The 12,338-nt window shown below is 45.6% G+C and overlaps 1 protein-coding gene across 1 annotated transcript; it reads left to right on the top strand.

The window, feature by feature from the left end:
* The first annotated feature begins 4,663 nt into the window (after positions 1-4,663).
* Positions 4,664-8,047, top strand: LOC142826732 (uncharacterized). Its single transcript, XM_089775981.1, has 2 exons — positions 4,664-5,002; positions 7,276-8,047. The coding sequence occupies exons 1-2, from the start codon at positions 4,765-4,767 to the stop codon at positions 7,797-7,799; spliced, it is 762 nt and encodes a 253-aa protein (XP_089632107.1). The 5' UTR covers positions 4,664-4,764; the 3' UTR covers positions 7,800-8,047.
* Positions 8,048-12,338: the final 4,291 nt, after the last annotated feature.

Below are 12,338 nucleotides of genomic sequence, written 5' to 3'. Positions count from 1 at the left end.
AACTATATTATTAACAGGCACATGACCTCCCAAAAACTTGGATCTAAACCCTGATGTATCAAAGTAAGTTACATTACCCAGCAGACAACCAAAATCTTTGGTCAAAAAATTTAGAGGCATTAATAAGCCAACAGAGGGAGTCCATGCAGGCTCATCAATGTAATAGGACAAACCTCTGAAATCCAAGAAACAGAAATAAATTTAAAATATTATATAAGGGCTACAGAATTCAGTCAAAGTACATTCTGTTTGTTATAAGTCCAGGGCCAGAAGTCTACATTATATTCTGTTTTTTATGGTTAATCATGGAGAGTAGAAGAATTTCTAAACATATTTTTCCTGTAATTAACTCATCTGTCAAAATAATTGGAATCCCCTAACATGTAGGGGATGAATCTGAAATAGTGGACACAATATTTTGAAATAGTTATTTCGGGAGTTATTATTTTGAAATAATTCCCTAGTGTAGACATGCCCTAATAGACAGTATTTTACTTAAATAGCTTATGCTTTAAAAGGCCCTATCTGTAGCTAAAGGAAACACCTCAGTTTCTCTCTCTCCTTAATTCACACACTAACTGCCTGGTCTTGCTTGCTTTCCCTCTGCAGTGATTTATGCAAAATAGTCCTGTTAGTTAAGGAAGAGGTTGTCATTCTGAAGTTGCCTCATCTTGGTGAATGAGCAGGGGACTGCAAATCAGGAATGTCTTCATTCTAATCCTGTTTGATCACACTTAGCACCTGTGCCTCAGTTTCTTCATCACTAAAGTGCAGATGATAACCCCCTCTTGTCTCACAGACACTTGGAGGGTTTGTTGGTGTAGTGTGCAATGCTTTGAAGATCTTAGGCACAAGCAGTACACATTAAAAAGTTGGGATGCTTTTCTGATGAACATTGATTGAGATTGATGTCCCAAAGGTTGCTTAGTTGCTGTAACTCCTTCTCCCCACACAATCTCCCAACACACAGCAGCCTTCTCTGCTGCAACAGTGTTTCTAGATCAGCAATGACTGAACATGCTCTGGCCGAGCTTGCTTTCAGCATCGGCTTTTATAATATTAGTAAGAGCCCTAGAGTCATGTGCTTTAAATACACCTGCTGCTATCAGTTCCTTAGGCAGCCATCCAGGGCTGGCCCACAACATTTTGGCACCTGACACGGGGAGCTCAAATGATGCCTCCATGCCACCTTGCTTGGGCCAAAACTTTGAAAGGTATCAATTCTCTGCATCCTAGTGGCGCCCCCCCTTACCACCACAGTCTGGCACCTGAGGCGGTCACCTCATGGTAAGGCCAGCCCTGCAGCCTTCCTACTTCCCAGAGTAGCCAGAGGTTAGAGTCATCTATATATACCCCTGTCCCACCTCAACCATTCCTCTGTGCTGCATGCTGCAAGGGAACATGGTCTAAGGCAGGGGTTCCCAACCTGGGGAACGCATACCCCCAGGGGGTACAAGAAGCTTGTCAAGGGGGTATAGAGAACATTTGGTAAATAACTAGATTATCCTAATTGAAATATTCCAAAAGTAGTAGTGTTAGTGAAAAAAGTTGTGGATTCTAGAGTCTAGAATTTATTTCCTTTTCATATTGAATAGGGGGTATGGAAGGTTTACCAAAAGCCAAGGAAGTACAGGGACCGAAAAAGGTTGGGAACCCCTGGTCTAGGGCAAGGCTGTTCTGTTGGACCTATGCTCACAGGCAACCCCCTGAAAGAACTAGGGGAATTCCCTTTGTGGGGGTTTCTAGTTGGATTATAGCCTCAGTATGATGCTTTCTGAACAGGTAGTTTAGTGAAGATTAACATAAACCTCCCCCAAGGCTATTTATCCTATGACTCTCGACCCTGATCAGTTTCTAGTAAGAGAGCTAGGACTGATACAGGTATGGCCTAGGTAGCATGTCTTTTAACAGATTAAGTTAAACTGCCCCTGGGAGGCGTAACAGACATCCTTCTGTGCAAGCAAAGCCCTACTGTGATACAGGGGGATTTACCCCCAGAAAAGACAAACAGTGACATAACCATTGTCCTTGCTCTGTTTCCCTTTGCCCAGAGCACCACAGGAGCTCTACTGGCAGAAGACACTGAGACAAAGTGCTGGAGTAGTAAACTGTAATTTTGTACAGATATTTTTTAAGAAGGGACCTCTCTGATTCTTGTAATCTACTGCTGTGTGTCCTGCAATCTAAAAATAATATGCACTATGTATATAGACTATTACATTCTATCTCTACTATTCTCTCCATAGGCTGCAATTCGCGCATGTGTGTGTGTAGCATCTTGTTAGTCTTCTTTTGGTTACTGTATATGTAAGTTTTTAACAGATGAATTGATTTCTGATCAGACACCTAGTATTGCATAATTCACAGCACTAAGGCTATGCCCACAGTTTGGAGTAATAGTCAAATACTTACAATAGGAACAGCTGATTACTACCCTGATTTAAAGTTAAAAGAATATACCAACAGAACAGCCAGCTCCAAGGCATGGTTTAATGGCAAAGAAGGATTTGGACATCATTTGCCTCCCTTAACTGCTGGTAGCATGGCTATTGAGTTAGAAACAGGTAGCAGTTATCTGATGCCAGTACATCTTTATGCACTGTTCATATTCCATTGAATCATGTCATATCTGAGATGGTATAATGCAATGTGACTAATTTAATCAGACACAAAGTGCATGACGGCAATATGCCAACGCAGAAAATATGAAGAAAAAAGCTTTTTGCCAAACCATGGCTGGATTCTTTTTCTCAGGTGGAGGACTCAAGTTTCAGAACTTGGGATTTTTTCTATGCTGACCTTCCAGCCAAGGGCATGTGTCGGGGAGAAGGGGGGGGGGGGGTTCATTCCCAAAGGCAGTGACATGGTATATTAGGTCATGGAAGCCGAAGAAGTTTGCCAACACTGTATTTAAAAATATAGGACTGTTTTCATAGCGCACCCTTGTCCATCCTTCCTCCCATTGTTATTATCCTCATTATTATTATTAATTATTATTAATAAGCAGTACTCATCTACATTCACCAAGGTTATTTCTTGCTGAGTTTTGTAGCACTCAGCAAATCCTGATCTTGTTGGGCAGAGAGGGAAAAATAAGGGACATCTCTTGTAATACGGGACTGTTGGCAGTCCTATGTCCACTAGATCATCAGACATGGATCCACCCTGACAACAGAGACACTATGGGAAACCACATGCACATTCTCCCATTCATTAGCAGGATGTGAAGACAATAACTGCTCCAGTCTATGTACAGTAAACTCCAATTGTCCAGCATCCAGTGGTCCAGCACTCCCAATAGTCCGGCACCAACTGGAACCTGGAAGTGCTCCGGCCAGCCGGATAGTTGGAGCTGCTCGCGCAGCTTCCCCAAGTCTGCTGCTGCCGCTGCTGAAACTGACCAGGTGCTGGTGAGGGGCAGCGCTGCGGGACCAATCCAGCAGCACCCCAGCTGCTCTGCCCCAGGGCTTCCCCAAGCCTGCCGCTAGTCAGTTTCAGCAGCGGCAGACTTGGGGAAGCTGTGGGGCAGAGCAGCTTGGGTGCTGCCAGGTTGGTCCTGCAGCGCTGCTCAGGTGAGGGGCGGCGCTGCGGGACCAAGCTGGCAGCACCCCAGCTGCTCTGCCCTACGGCTTTCCCAAGTCCGCTGCTGCTGAAACTGACCAGCGGCGGACTTGGGGAAGCTCTGGGGGAGCAGCTGGGGTGCTGGTGGATTGGTCCCGCAGCGCTGCCCCTCACCAGCACCTGGTTGGCCCCACACTGCGCCGTTCCCTGCCCAACCCTCTCCCCCAGACCAGTCACAGCCCCCCTGCCGGAGTACCTCCTGATACTCCAGCATATCCAATAATCTGGCACCCCCTAGGTTCCAAAGGTGCCAGATTTTTGGAGGTCTGCTGTAGTACAGTCTAGAATTTGAACAAAGGTTTCATCAGTTAAAATCATATAATAAAACATTTTTCTATGGAGAAGTCAGGAAGCACAAAGGTGATTTAAAACCACATTTGTGCATTCCCATCCTGCCCTTTGTTCCTACACTAAGCGTAACTCAGCTGGGACTGACATTCAGGTACACTGCCTTTTTAAGAACCAAGCAGCCTTTTTTTTTTTTTTTTTTTTTTTTTTTTGTGGTGGTTTGGCTTTGCTTTCTTTAAAACCTGACTCCTTGAGCTAATCAGCCAGGTGATTCAGCCTTACTGGCCACCCCCCTCCTAATCTCCAGGGATTACCAGCAGCCTGGTGGATTGCATGTTGCTGGTGTTAATTGCTCACTCACTGATGCAGTTGTAGTATTAGCGCCTTTCCTGCCCTGCTGCTTCTGACTGGAGTAGTTGTGGGTGGATTATCTCATTCTTCTGTTTTATGATGGCCCTGAACTGCCTGAGAAGTCTGGGCAGCACTTTTGCCCTTTCCTAAACTAAGGGAGAGTTACTAGAAGGTTGACCTTTTAGTTACCCCATCTCACTGGTAGGATTTAAGGTAAATCATTTAAATGCCCAGAAAGCACTGTGACAAGCTTCAGGCTCCCTTACCATTGCAGCCTGCAGCTCCTTTGTTCCAAACAGTAAGTTCAGCTGCTGAAGGAAATTTGTTACCTTTGCTATGATTGGATAGCCCCCCTCATGTGTCTTCTGTAGCAAAGTCACCACCCTCTTGTGGGAGAGGTAGCCCTACTAAAGGGCTGACTGGTCCTGCAGCCAGGAATGTCCTGCCTCCCTCTGGCCAGGGAAGTCCCAGACAGATGCAAAGGAGGTTCCTCGAGCTGCCACAATGTTGCATCCTATGAGTTTTCCAAAGCTATTTCCCTTTGATCAGGGGAATAGGGTCCCAGGAGGTCAAATCAAGCAGGGCCCCAGACTGTGGCTAGTAGTGGAGGAGCCAAAGCCAGTGACAGAGGCTTCAGAGGGGGTTGCAGACAACCAAATGCCCTCTGTGGGGGAGGAAGCAGAGCCAGGACCTTCTAAGATAGCCACCACCAAGAGGAGGGTGGCAATACCACCAGGGGATGGTGAGTTGGATTTTTGTCCTAGTGAGGTGATTATAAACCTGCCTTCAGTCTACAAGGAAGGATGTTGGGGGCTGAGGCATCTGGGGCTTTTTCTGGGATAGGGTCATCCACTTCTTCCTCTGGTCTTCCCCTTGCACTGAATATTGTGGGGTGTGGAGATGGTATGGATTGTGTAAAGTTTGCTGACTTGAATATTCCTGTTTGGGTCACCCCAAGATACACTATATTCTCTTTCCTGTGGGCGTTAGTTCTGACGAGCTCAGGGCATATCACTCCTTCACCTTTATTACTGTACAAAATGCTGTTCCATGTCCCCCACCATACTTCCTTGAATCCCCATCACTATACACTGTGGCATAAGAATACGTATAGGAAAGTGTATTTTTAACAGCATTTGTTGTGTTTACAGTTCAGTTTCCATTCTCTGAGTAGAATGTGCAGATGTAAAACTAGAATCATGGACTTCTAAAGTAACTTTTGCCCTCCAGTAAGGAACTGGGAACCAATTGCTGCCTTTACACTGCTACACGCAGAGTTTAAAGTTAATCCAAACTAAGACTTTAGTTCATGGAATGAGGAGTAACAGTTAATCTGAACTAAAGACTTAGTTCGGATTAATTTTAAACTGCCGTGTGTAGTTTGTTCGGACTAAAGGGGATTTAAAAATGGCGGCTGGATGGGAACATGCAAATAAAGCCCGGGATATTTAAATCCCGGGCTTCATTTGCAACCCTGGTTCCCTGATTTGCCTACCTAGCTTGAATTAACGAGCTAGTGTAGACATACCCTATGACTCCAGTTCAGCTAGCCTTCCAGCAGCCTCCTGGCACCAGCACTGCAGTCTGCTGGGAAGGACAGGTGGAATTGCTGGGCATTCTGGAGGGACCATGCACAGATCACTGACGGCTCCCAGTCAGCATTGGACCAACAACTACCAACAAGGGAAGAAATCTGGAGGGCGGGGAGGGGTGGTGGTAAGAAGAAATGCAGAGAAAGATAGTGGAGTTGCAGAGTGAGAATTCTGGAAAAAGTAAATAAATCAGACATGGCTGCCCCCACCAGCAGGGCTGCTAAACTCAAGTGTGAAATAAAGCATCGAGGCTCAGGAAGGGGTTGAGATTCATTTTTATTCCCCTCAAACTTTTATGCCTCTGCTGTTCCACCTCCAGCTCATCAAGCCAACCAGCACTTTAATGCTGCAGGGGAAGTTTCTGTAACATTTGTGATGTGATGGGGTCAGGGAATGGCAGAAATGTCTTGAGTTTGTTCTCGCTAGACTTCCAGTTCTAGACCAGTCATTTCAAACCAACTGATCTCTCTGTATTGTTATTAGAGAGGCAGGAAGGATTGTCCAGTGGGTAAGGAAAGAGGCTGGGCTATAGGAGATGAGAGTTGAATTTCTGGCTCAGCCACAGATTTCCTATGTGACCCTGGGGAAACTACTTTCCTGTTTCATAGGTCTGTGATGGGAGCAACTCATCAATGATTCTGTGATGTTCAGATAGTATGTAGATAAGGGTACTGTAGCCCACTCGAACAAGGAGAGGATTACAGATTAGCCAGAGGAGGTTTGCACAGTCTTGGCCAATCAGGAACTGGTTGGGTCTATAAAAGGCTGCAAGGACTGAATGGAGTATACTCTTGCTCCAGCCATGGAGCAGGAGGGATCTGGTTGCCTGGGACAATGCAGAAACTACCTGAGACACAGCAGTGCTGGGGAAAGGCAGGCAGAGCAAGGAGGCTCTAGCCTCACCTATCTTCCAGGCTTCAGGCCTGATACAGAGGCCTGAGGCGTACTAGGGAGGCAGCCAGGGCAGGAGAAGGCTGCAGATTCATACCCTTTGCCAATGGTGAATGGACATTTCAGACTGCAGTTCCCCTAAGGCAGGGGCTAGATAACAACTGGCAGCGGGATGGTGAGACAAAGTGGGTATATGTGATTGGGATTCCCTGGGAGGGAAGGACCCCAGAGTGTGGGAGTACTGCTGTGGGGTAGTACTTCAAGGAAAAGGCATGTGGGCTGGAAGGGACACAGGGCCTGAAGTAGCATAGAAGATGGGTAACTGAGGGTGAGGTTCCGGTTGACATGATGTGTTCCTAGGCTGGAAGGGCTAATTCCTGAGGAGACCAGCAGGAGATTCTGTGCTGGTGAGTTTACCCCACTACCATATACATAAGAGAGATGGAGAGAGATGTTGACTGAGAAACATATTTGTTTGTAAAAGGAAAAACAAAACTAAACATGGGTTATGAATCTCAATCCATGTCTTTAGTTTGCAGATTTCGAAAAAAGTTGCATCCTGTGCTGGAGTTGCCAAGTTACACCACAGTTACTCTCTCAAACAACAGTGATGAAGATTTTGATGGACCATCTAGGACTCCTTTGTTTGTGGAGACTGAAAATACTGTGAAAATGCAGGCAGATTCTACTAGTTTTTCACCTGGACTTAAACCCAGATGTGGAGCCAGAGGCAGTACAAGGCCATGCCTGTTGACAAAAGAAGGCCACGTCCCCTCACAGCCCACACTTAGTCAGGAAGGGGCAAAAGTCCAAGATTGGGAGGAGAGTTCAAGCCAACTGGAAGGAGAGGACTTTCTTCCCTGGGACATAGATTGTAACAGCAGTGGCCCAGATACCAGGGTTACCAGTTCCTTGGCATCTGTTGCCAGTGAGTGGTCTCCAAATGGTCTTGCACTGGAGTATTTACTGATTCCATTAAATCATCTTAAGAAATATTCCCCTCAGAATTTCAACCAACAGGTGGAAAACTATTTTAAGAGGGTAGAAGAGTCCTGAGAGATTCAGCAAAACCAAACCTGGTTGCATGTTTACAACTTGTAACAAAACAGACTTCGGTTTATATTAGAGCCAGAATGGTTCAGAGAATTTAAAGCCAGTAAATGTCAAATATAAAACTTACTCTTGGACTGGCAAGCAGATCAAGGAGCAGGAAACAATAGGCTTGCTGTACTCTTGAAAGGTTGAACTTTAGTAATACTGATATTGCATTAAAAATTGGAGAATGAGGTTTTAGTCCAATTTGGGATGACTATATAATCTCTTTTTGGAAGCTTAGAGATGTACTAAGACAGGACTCTTATGGACAAATAAGACAAAATGTGTAATAGAAGTCGGTGTTTTCTAATACCCACTACTTGATAGATCATCTAAACTCAAAACTTGTTTACATATCAGTAATTCTGGCTGCTGATTTTGGTTTTTGGATCCAGGTTTCTAAATTCTATTCCCAATGCCACATATACTCTAGCCTAGTTTGACTATGCTCTCTTGGTGAAGCTAAATAAATGAGCCCTTACCAGCAGAACAGATTTTCGGTTTCAAGATAATATTGGAGACATTTAAAAAGAGATGGGTGGAGTTTGGAAATGAAGAGGGGGGAGCCCTTAACCTTTTGAAGTAAAGTTTTGCTTGGTGCCAGATTTCCCTCTGGCAGTAAAGTTAGAGAATTGTATGTATTCCTGTACTGTTGTTGTTATAAGCTCCCATTTGTTTAATGATTTCACATGTTTGTGTTGCTTAATTTGGCAAGTCAAAAAGTTGTCTTCACAAGCAAAGAATATATTGGTTGTCCGGATCCTATCAGCAGAGCCATCCTATCCATCGGTCGAAGTGGAGCAACTGCCTTAGGCTTCATGCTTCGGGGGGGGGAGGAGCCCTACTTCAAAGGCACGAGGGTGGAGCTGGTGCTGGCAGCAGGGGTTGGTCCTTTGAGCTCCCCCTACCCCCATGCAGTTATTGATTTTTATTTTATTTTGCCTTCAGCTCCCCAGGCTGAAGCTGCTTAACAATTCTCTGTTGTGCTGAGGTTTCTTGCTGGCTGCTGCAGGGCCCTAGCACTCCACCTCACTAGTGGCACTCCAGCAGCCTGCACTAGGTAGTCTGGTCTGCCCCTGCCCTTCCAGGCTTCTGCCTTCGGGGGATGGAGCCTTCCCTTTTCTGGCAGTTGGACCCTCCACAGTACAGGGAGACCCTTCTGGTGCAGGTGAGCTGGTGTCCATCATGGCCTCTCACCTGGAGCCCAAAACTGGTGTCCCCCACCCTTCCACTGTCCTTTCTCCCCTCTCGCAGCCCTGGGTATGAGGGGGTCATTGTCACTGGGATGCAGGCCAGGGGGCCAGCCCTTATCACAACTCTGCCTCAGGGTCCTTCTTGCCTTTTTCAGCTCTCCAGCAGTTGACTCCAGCCTTAGGATTCCCCTCCTCACTGTACCAGCACCTGGGGACCCACAACTCCTCCACCACCCACCAGGGCTGGCAGATGACAGAAGAACAGCAGAGGGTTTCCACTGACTCCCACCATTTTATGAGCTTTAAAACTTAACCTTTCTAAGTGCTCTAAAATCTGAATGGTTCCTCTGATTGCTTGGAAATCTGCCTCCTGGGGATGCAAAGGGAGCACTAGTGATCCAAATGTGGGGTCATTTGACCAGCAGACCCCAGAGTTACAGGCTGCTCCCCAAACCTGTTTCCTTCAGCTAAACAGAGTGAGGTACTAAGTATATCTGGATGAATCACAGACTTCACATCACCTCTCTGAGTGAACTCATCCTGTCTTTATTTTACACAACTAAGGATAAGTCAATCACAACCCCAGTAGACAAAAGGAGCTTTGCAACAGATGCCTGTGGGAGGGTGCTGCAAATTGTGAGTCATGGGTGGTGGCAATTTGATGAGAATGTAATCTGTTTTTGGAGGGGAAGTGAAGTGAGTTCAGCATGTGAATGCTTCCTGGGCAAGGACCAGTATTACAAGTTAGAGGAGTGGAGAAATTAAAGGAGAGTGGAAGATAAGTGGGGATGGGTGGTAGGGTAGTGGGGAGAGACTGTGGGTTTAGATGAGGAAGACATAGCATCATCCCGCTATTCTGGTGCAGCCCTAACTCCTTGCACTCCTCATGCCTGCACTCTGCTCCCCCAGATGTAAGTGCACTCCAACTCTGCACTAGACCCCCAGCTAGCATACAATGGCAAGCACTAGCAGACAGAGACAAATGGAGCCAATGTAGCTGTGGGGGCTATGAGAATCCATCCCTGAGGGAACAAGTACTGCACTTCAAGATGGTTCCTTCCCAAACACAGCAAGAGCAGACAGGATTTTGCTGAGAATCCTAGTCACAGTGACTTCAGAGTTGTGAAATTTTTCCAAATTTAAAAATTAAGAGCTGTCCACATTCAGCTATTGTCGAGAGGCTGGGTGGACTTATCCTTCTCAATGAACAGAATGGCATAGCATCAAAGCTGGCTGACCATAATGTGATGGATGTTTGCTGCAAGGAAGTCCAGGAAGACGAATTTCAGAATGTAAGCAGTGTGATACTGGTTGTGATTAGTGAGATTTTTTTAAAATTTATATGAATTTCATTATAAAAAAAAGCTACCATACAACATAATTATACTGCTGGCAACATAATTATATTTAATCTGCAGCCACCAGCTGCCTTTGAAGTTCATTCTAACCAGATTTCATCTGTATAAAAATGTTAATAAGCAGACCCATAGAAGTGACTTGGCCCGGCACTCTCCTAGGGATGGCCTTGCCTATCATCATTTATTTATTTATTTATTACTGTAGTGCCTACAAGTTCCAGTCCAGGTCAAGGCTCCAGTGTTTTAGGCACCATACAGACAGACTAACCAAAAAAAAAAAAAAAAAAAAAAAAAGACAACCTATGCCCCAAAGAGCTTATATGTCAAGTTATTGGTTTTGTTTAGAAGCCCCTGTCCAAAGACTGGACACTAATGCCCTGATCCAGTAAGTGCTTAAGCACAAGGTTAACTTGAAACACCAGGGTAGTCTCCTTGACCTAAACTGAACAGCCAGTGCTTAAACGAAGGCATGTATTTAAGCACCTTATTGAATCAGGGCCTTAGCCTCTTGTGGTGCAGAGATTTATACATGAGCTGAACTGAACAGTTCTGCTGAAGTCAGTGGGACTATTCATAGTGTGTTCAGCTGAGACTGAAGGTAACCCTTTGCTGGATTGCTGTTAAGTCTTCGAGCTGAGGTCTTTGTACAGATCTGCTAAGGGGGTCAAATCAGTGTCACTTTGGTCTATTTATTTTTCAGGAATGGTGACGACTGTTGACTCCCAGTTTTGTCTCCTTGTTTGAAATGACTTCTGTTTCTCTGGTGGTTCTTCCTAGCTAAGTATTCATAAAAAGCTGAAGAGCAAGGGGACTCGCTGGCACATTTGTAAACACAGTGGATAATTGCTGCGGCTTCCTTTATGCTAACGTGGACTTTGTTTTGTGAGTCCCTGCTGGATAGCCATCCCTGTTCCTGGGTGATGGTTGATTTTGTTTTTTGTTGCTGTGATAGTGGGATTCCTTTTTTTTCCTCCCTTTTTGGTTTTTTCTTTAACCCTCCTGCCCAGCCTTTCTCCCCTCCCCCCTTCCCTTTGTTTTGGCTTTCCTCCATTTTCTCTGCTGTTTTGTCTCTTACTGTTTCGCTATCAAAAAGGAAAGTGAAGCTTGGACCAGAAAGAGAACCCCAAGCTACTTGCCCTCTCCTGCCATGGGTATACATAACTGGTGCTGCTGAGCTATCCAAACAACAACCTATTTGCTTTGGTTTAATAGCCCCGTTTTCCCTGCAAATGGTAGTGGGTAGTGCTAAGTAGTAATTTGTACCATGGCTTGCCAGGGCTGAGCCCCGGCAGCTCAAGGCTCTGCAGTTTATAGCCCTGGGATGTCTGGACTTGCTGCATCAGTTACGCACATATAAAAATTGCTCGACACCGGCACCTAACTGCTAGAGTGCTGGGCACCCCTTCGTCACAAATTAAGCAGCGGTGATGGGAGACATTTTATTCTGGAGCAAACAACAAAACCGGACACACTTGAGTTTGTGTGTGCATATAACATACACATAGAGTTCTGGTAAATTAAGGGAATAGTTCCAGTTGAATGTATGCCTAATTATAAGACAATGCCCTGGCTGCTCATGCATATCGATCAAGCCCTGGGCTAGCGCAGAGTTGTAACAGCAACCTCTGCAGTCAATGGATATGGACTCCGGGCTTTCAACACGAGACAGCCCTTGGAACCTTGTCCTATGTTACATGACTGAGGTTTGCAAAAAAGATCATTCTCTTATGAGCACTCCTGGCTGCCAGCTCATGTATAAGAAGTTTTACTTAACTACCTGGCTCATGGAGTCATGTGATTGTCTGAAAATCCCAACTGTCATGTTGCTCCTCCCGTTTCCCTTGACATGGAACTCTTCTGAGGGGTAGCCAGAGCAGCTTTGGACTCTGCTGCACTTCTACTAGGGCAGTGATTGGCTGAAGCACAAAGACAGGGTGAAGAAAGGGACC

The sequence above is a fragment of the Pelodiscus sinensis genome, chromosome 2, assembly GCF_052426305.1.
Source record: "Pelodiscus sinensis isolate ZL-2025 chromosome 2, ASM5242630v1, whole genome shotgun sequence".
NCBI classification, from domain to species: domain Eukaryota; kingdom Metazoa; phylum Chordata; order Testudines; family Trionychidae; genus Pelodiscus; species Pelodiscus sinensis.
This window is presented reverse-complemented; position numbering and strand designations above follow the sequence as displayed.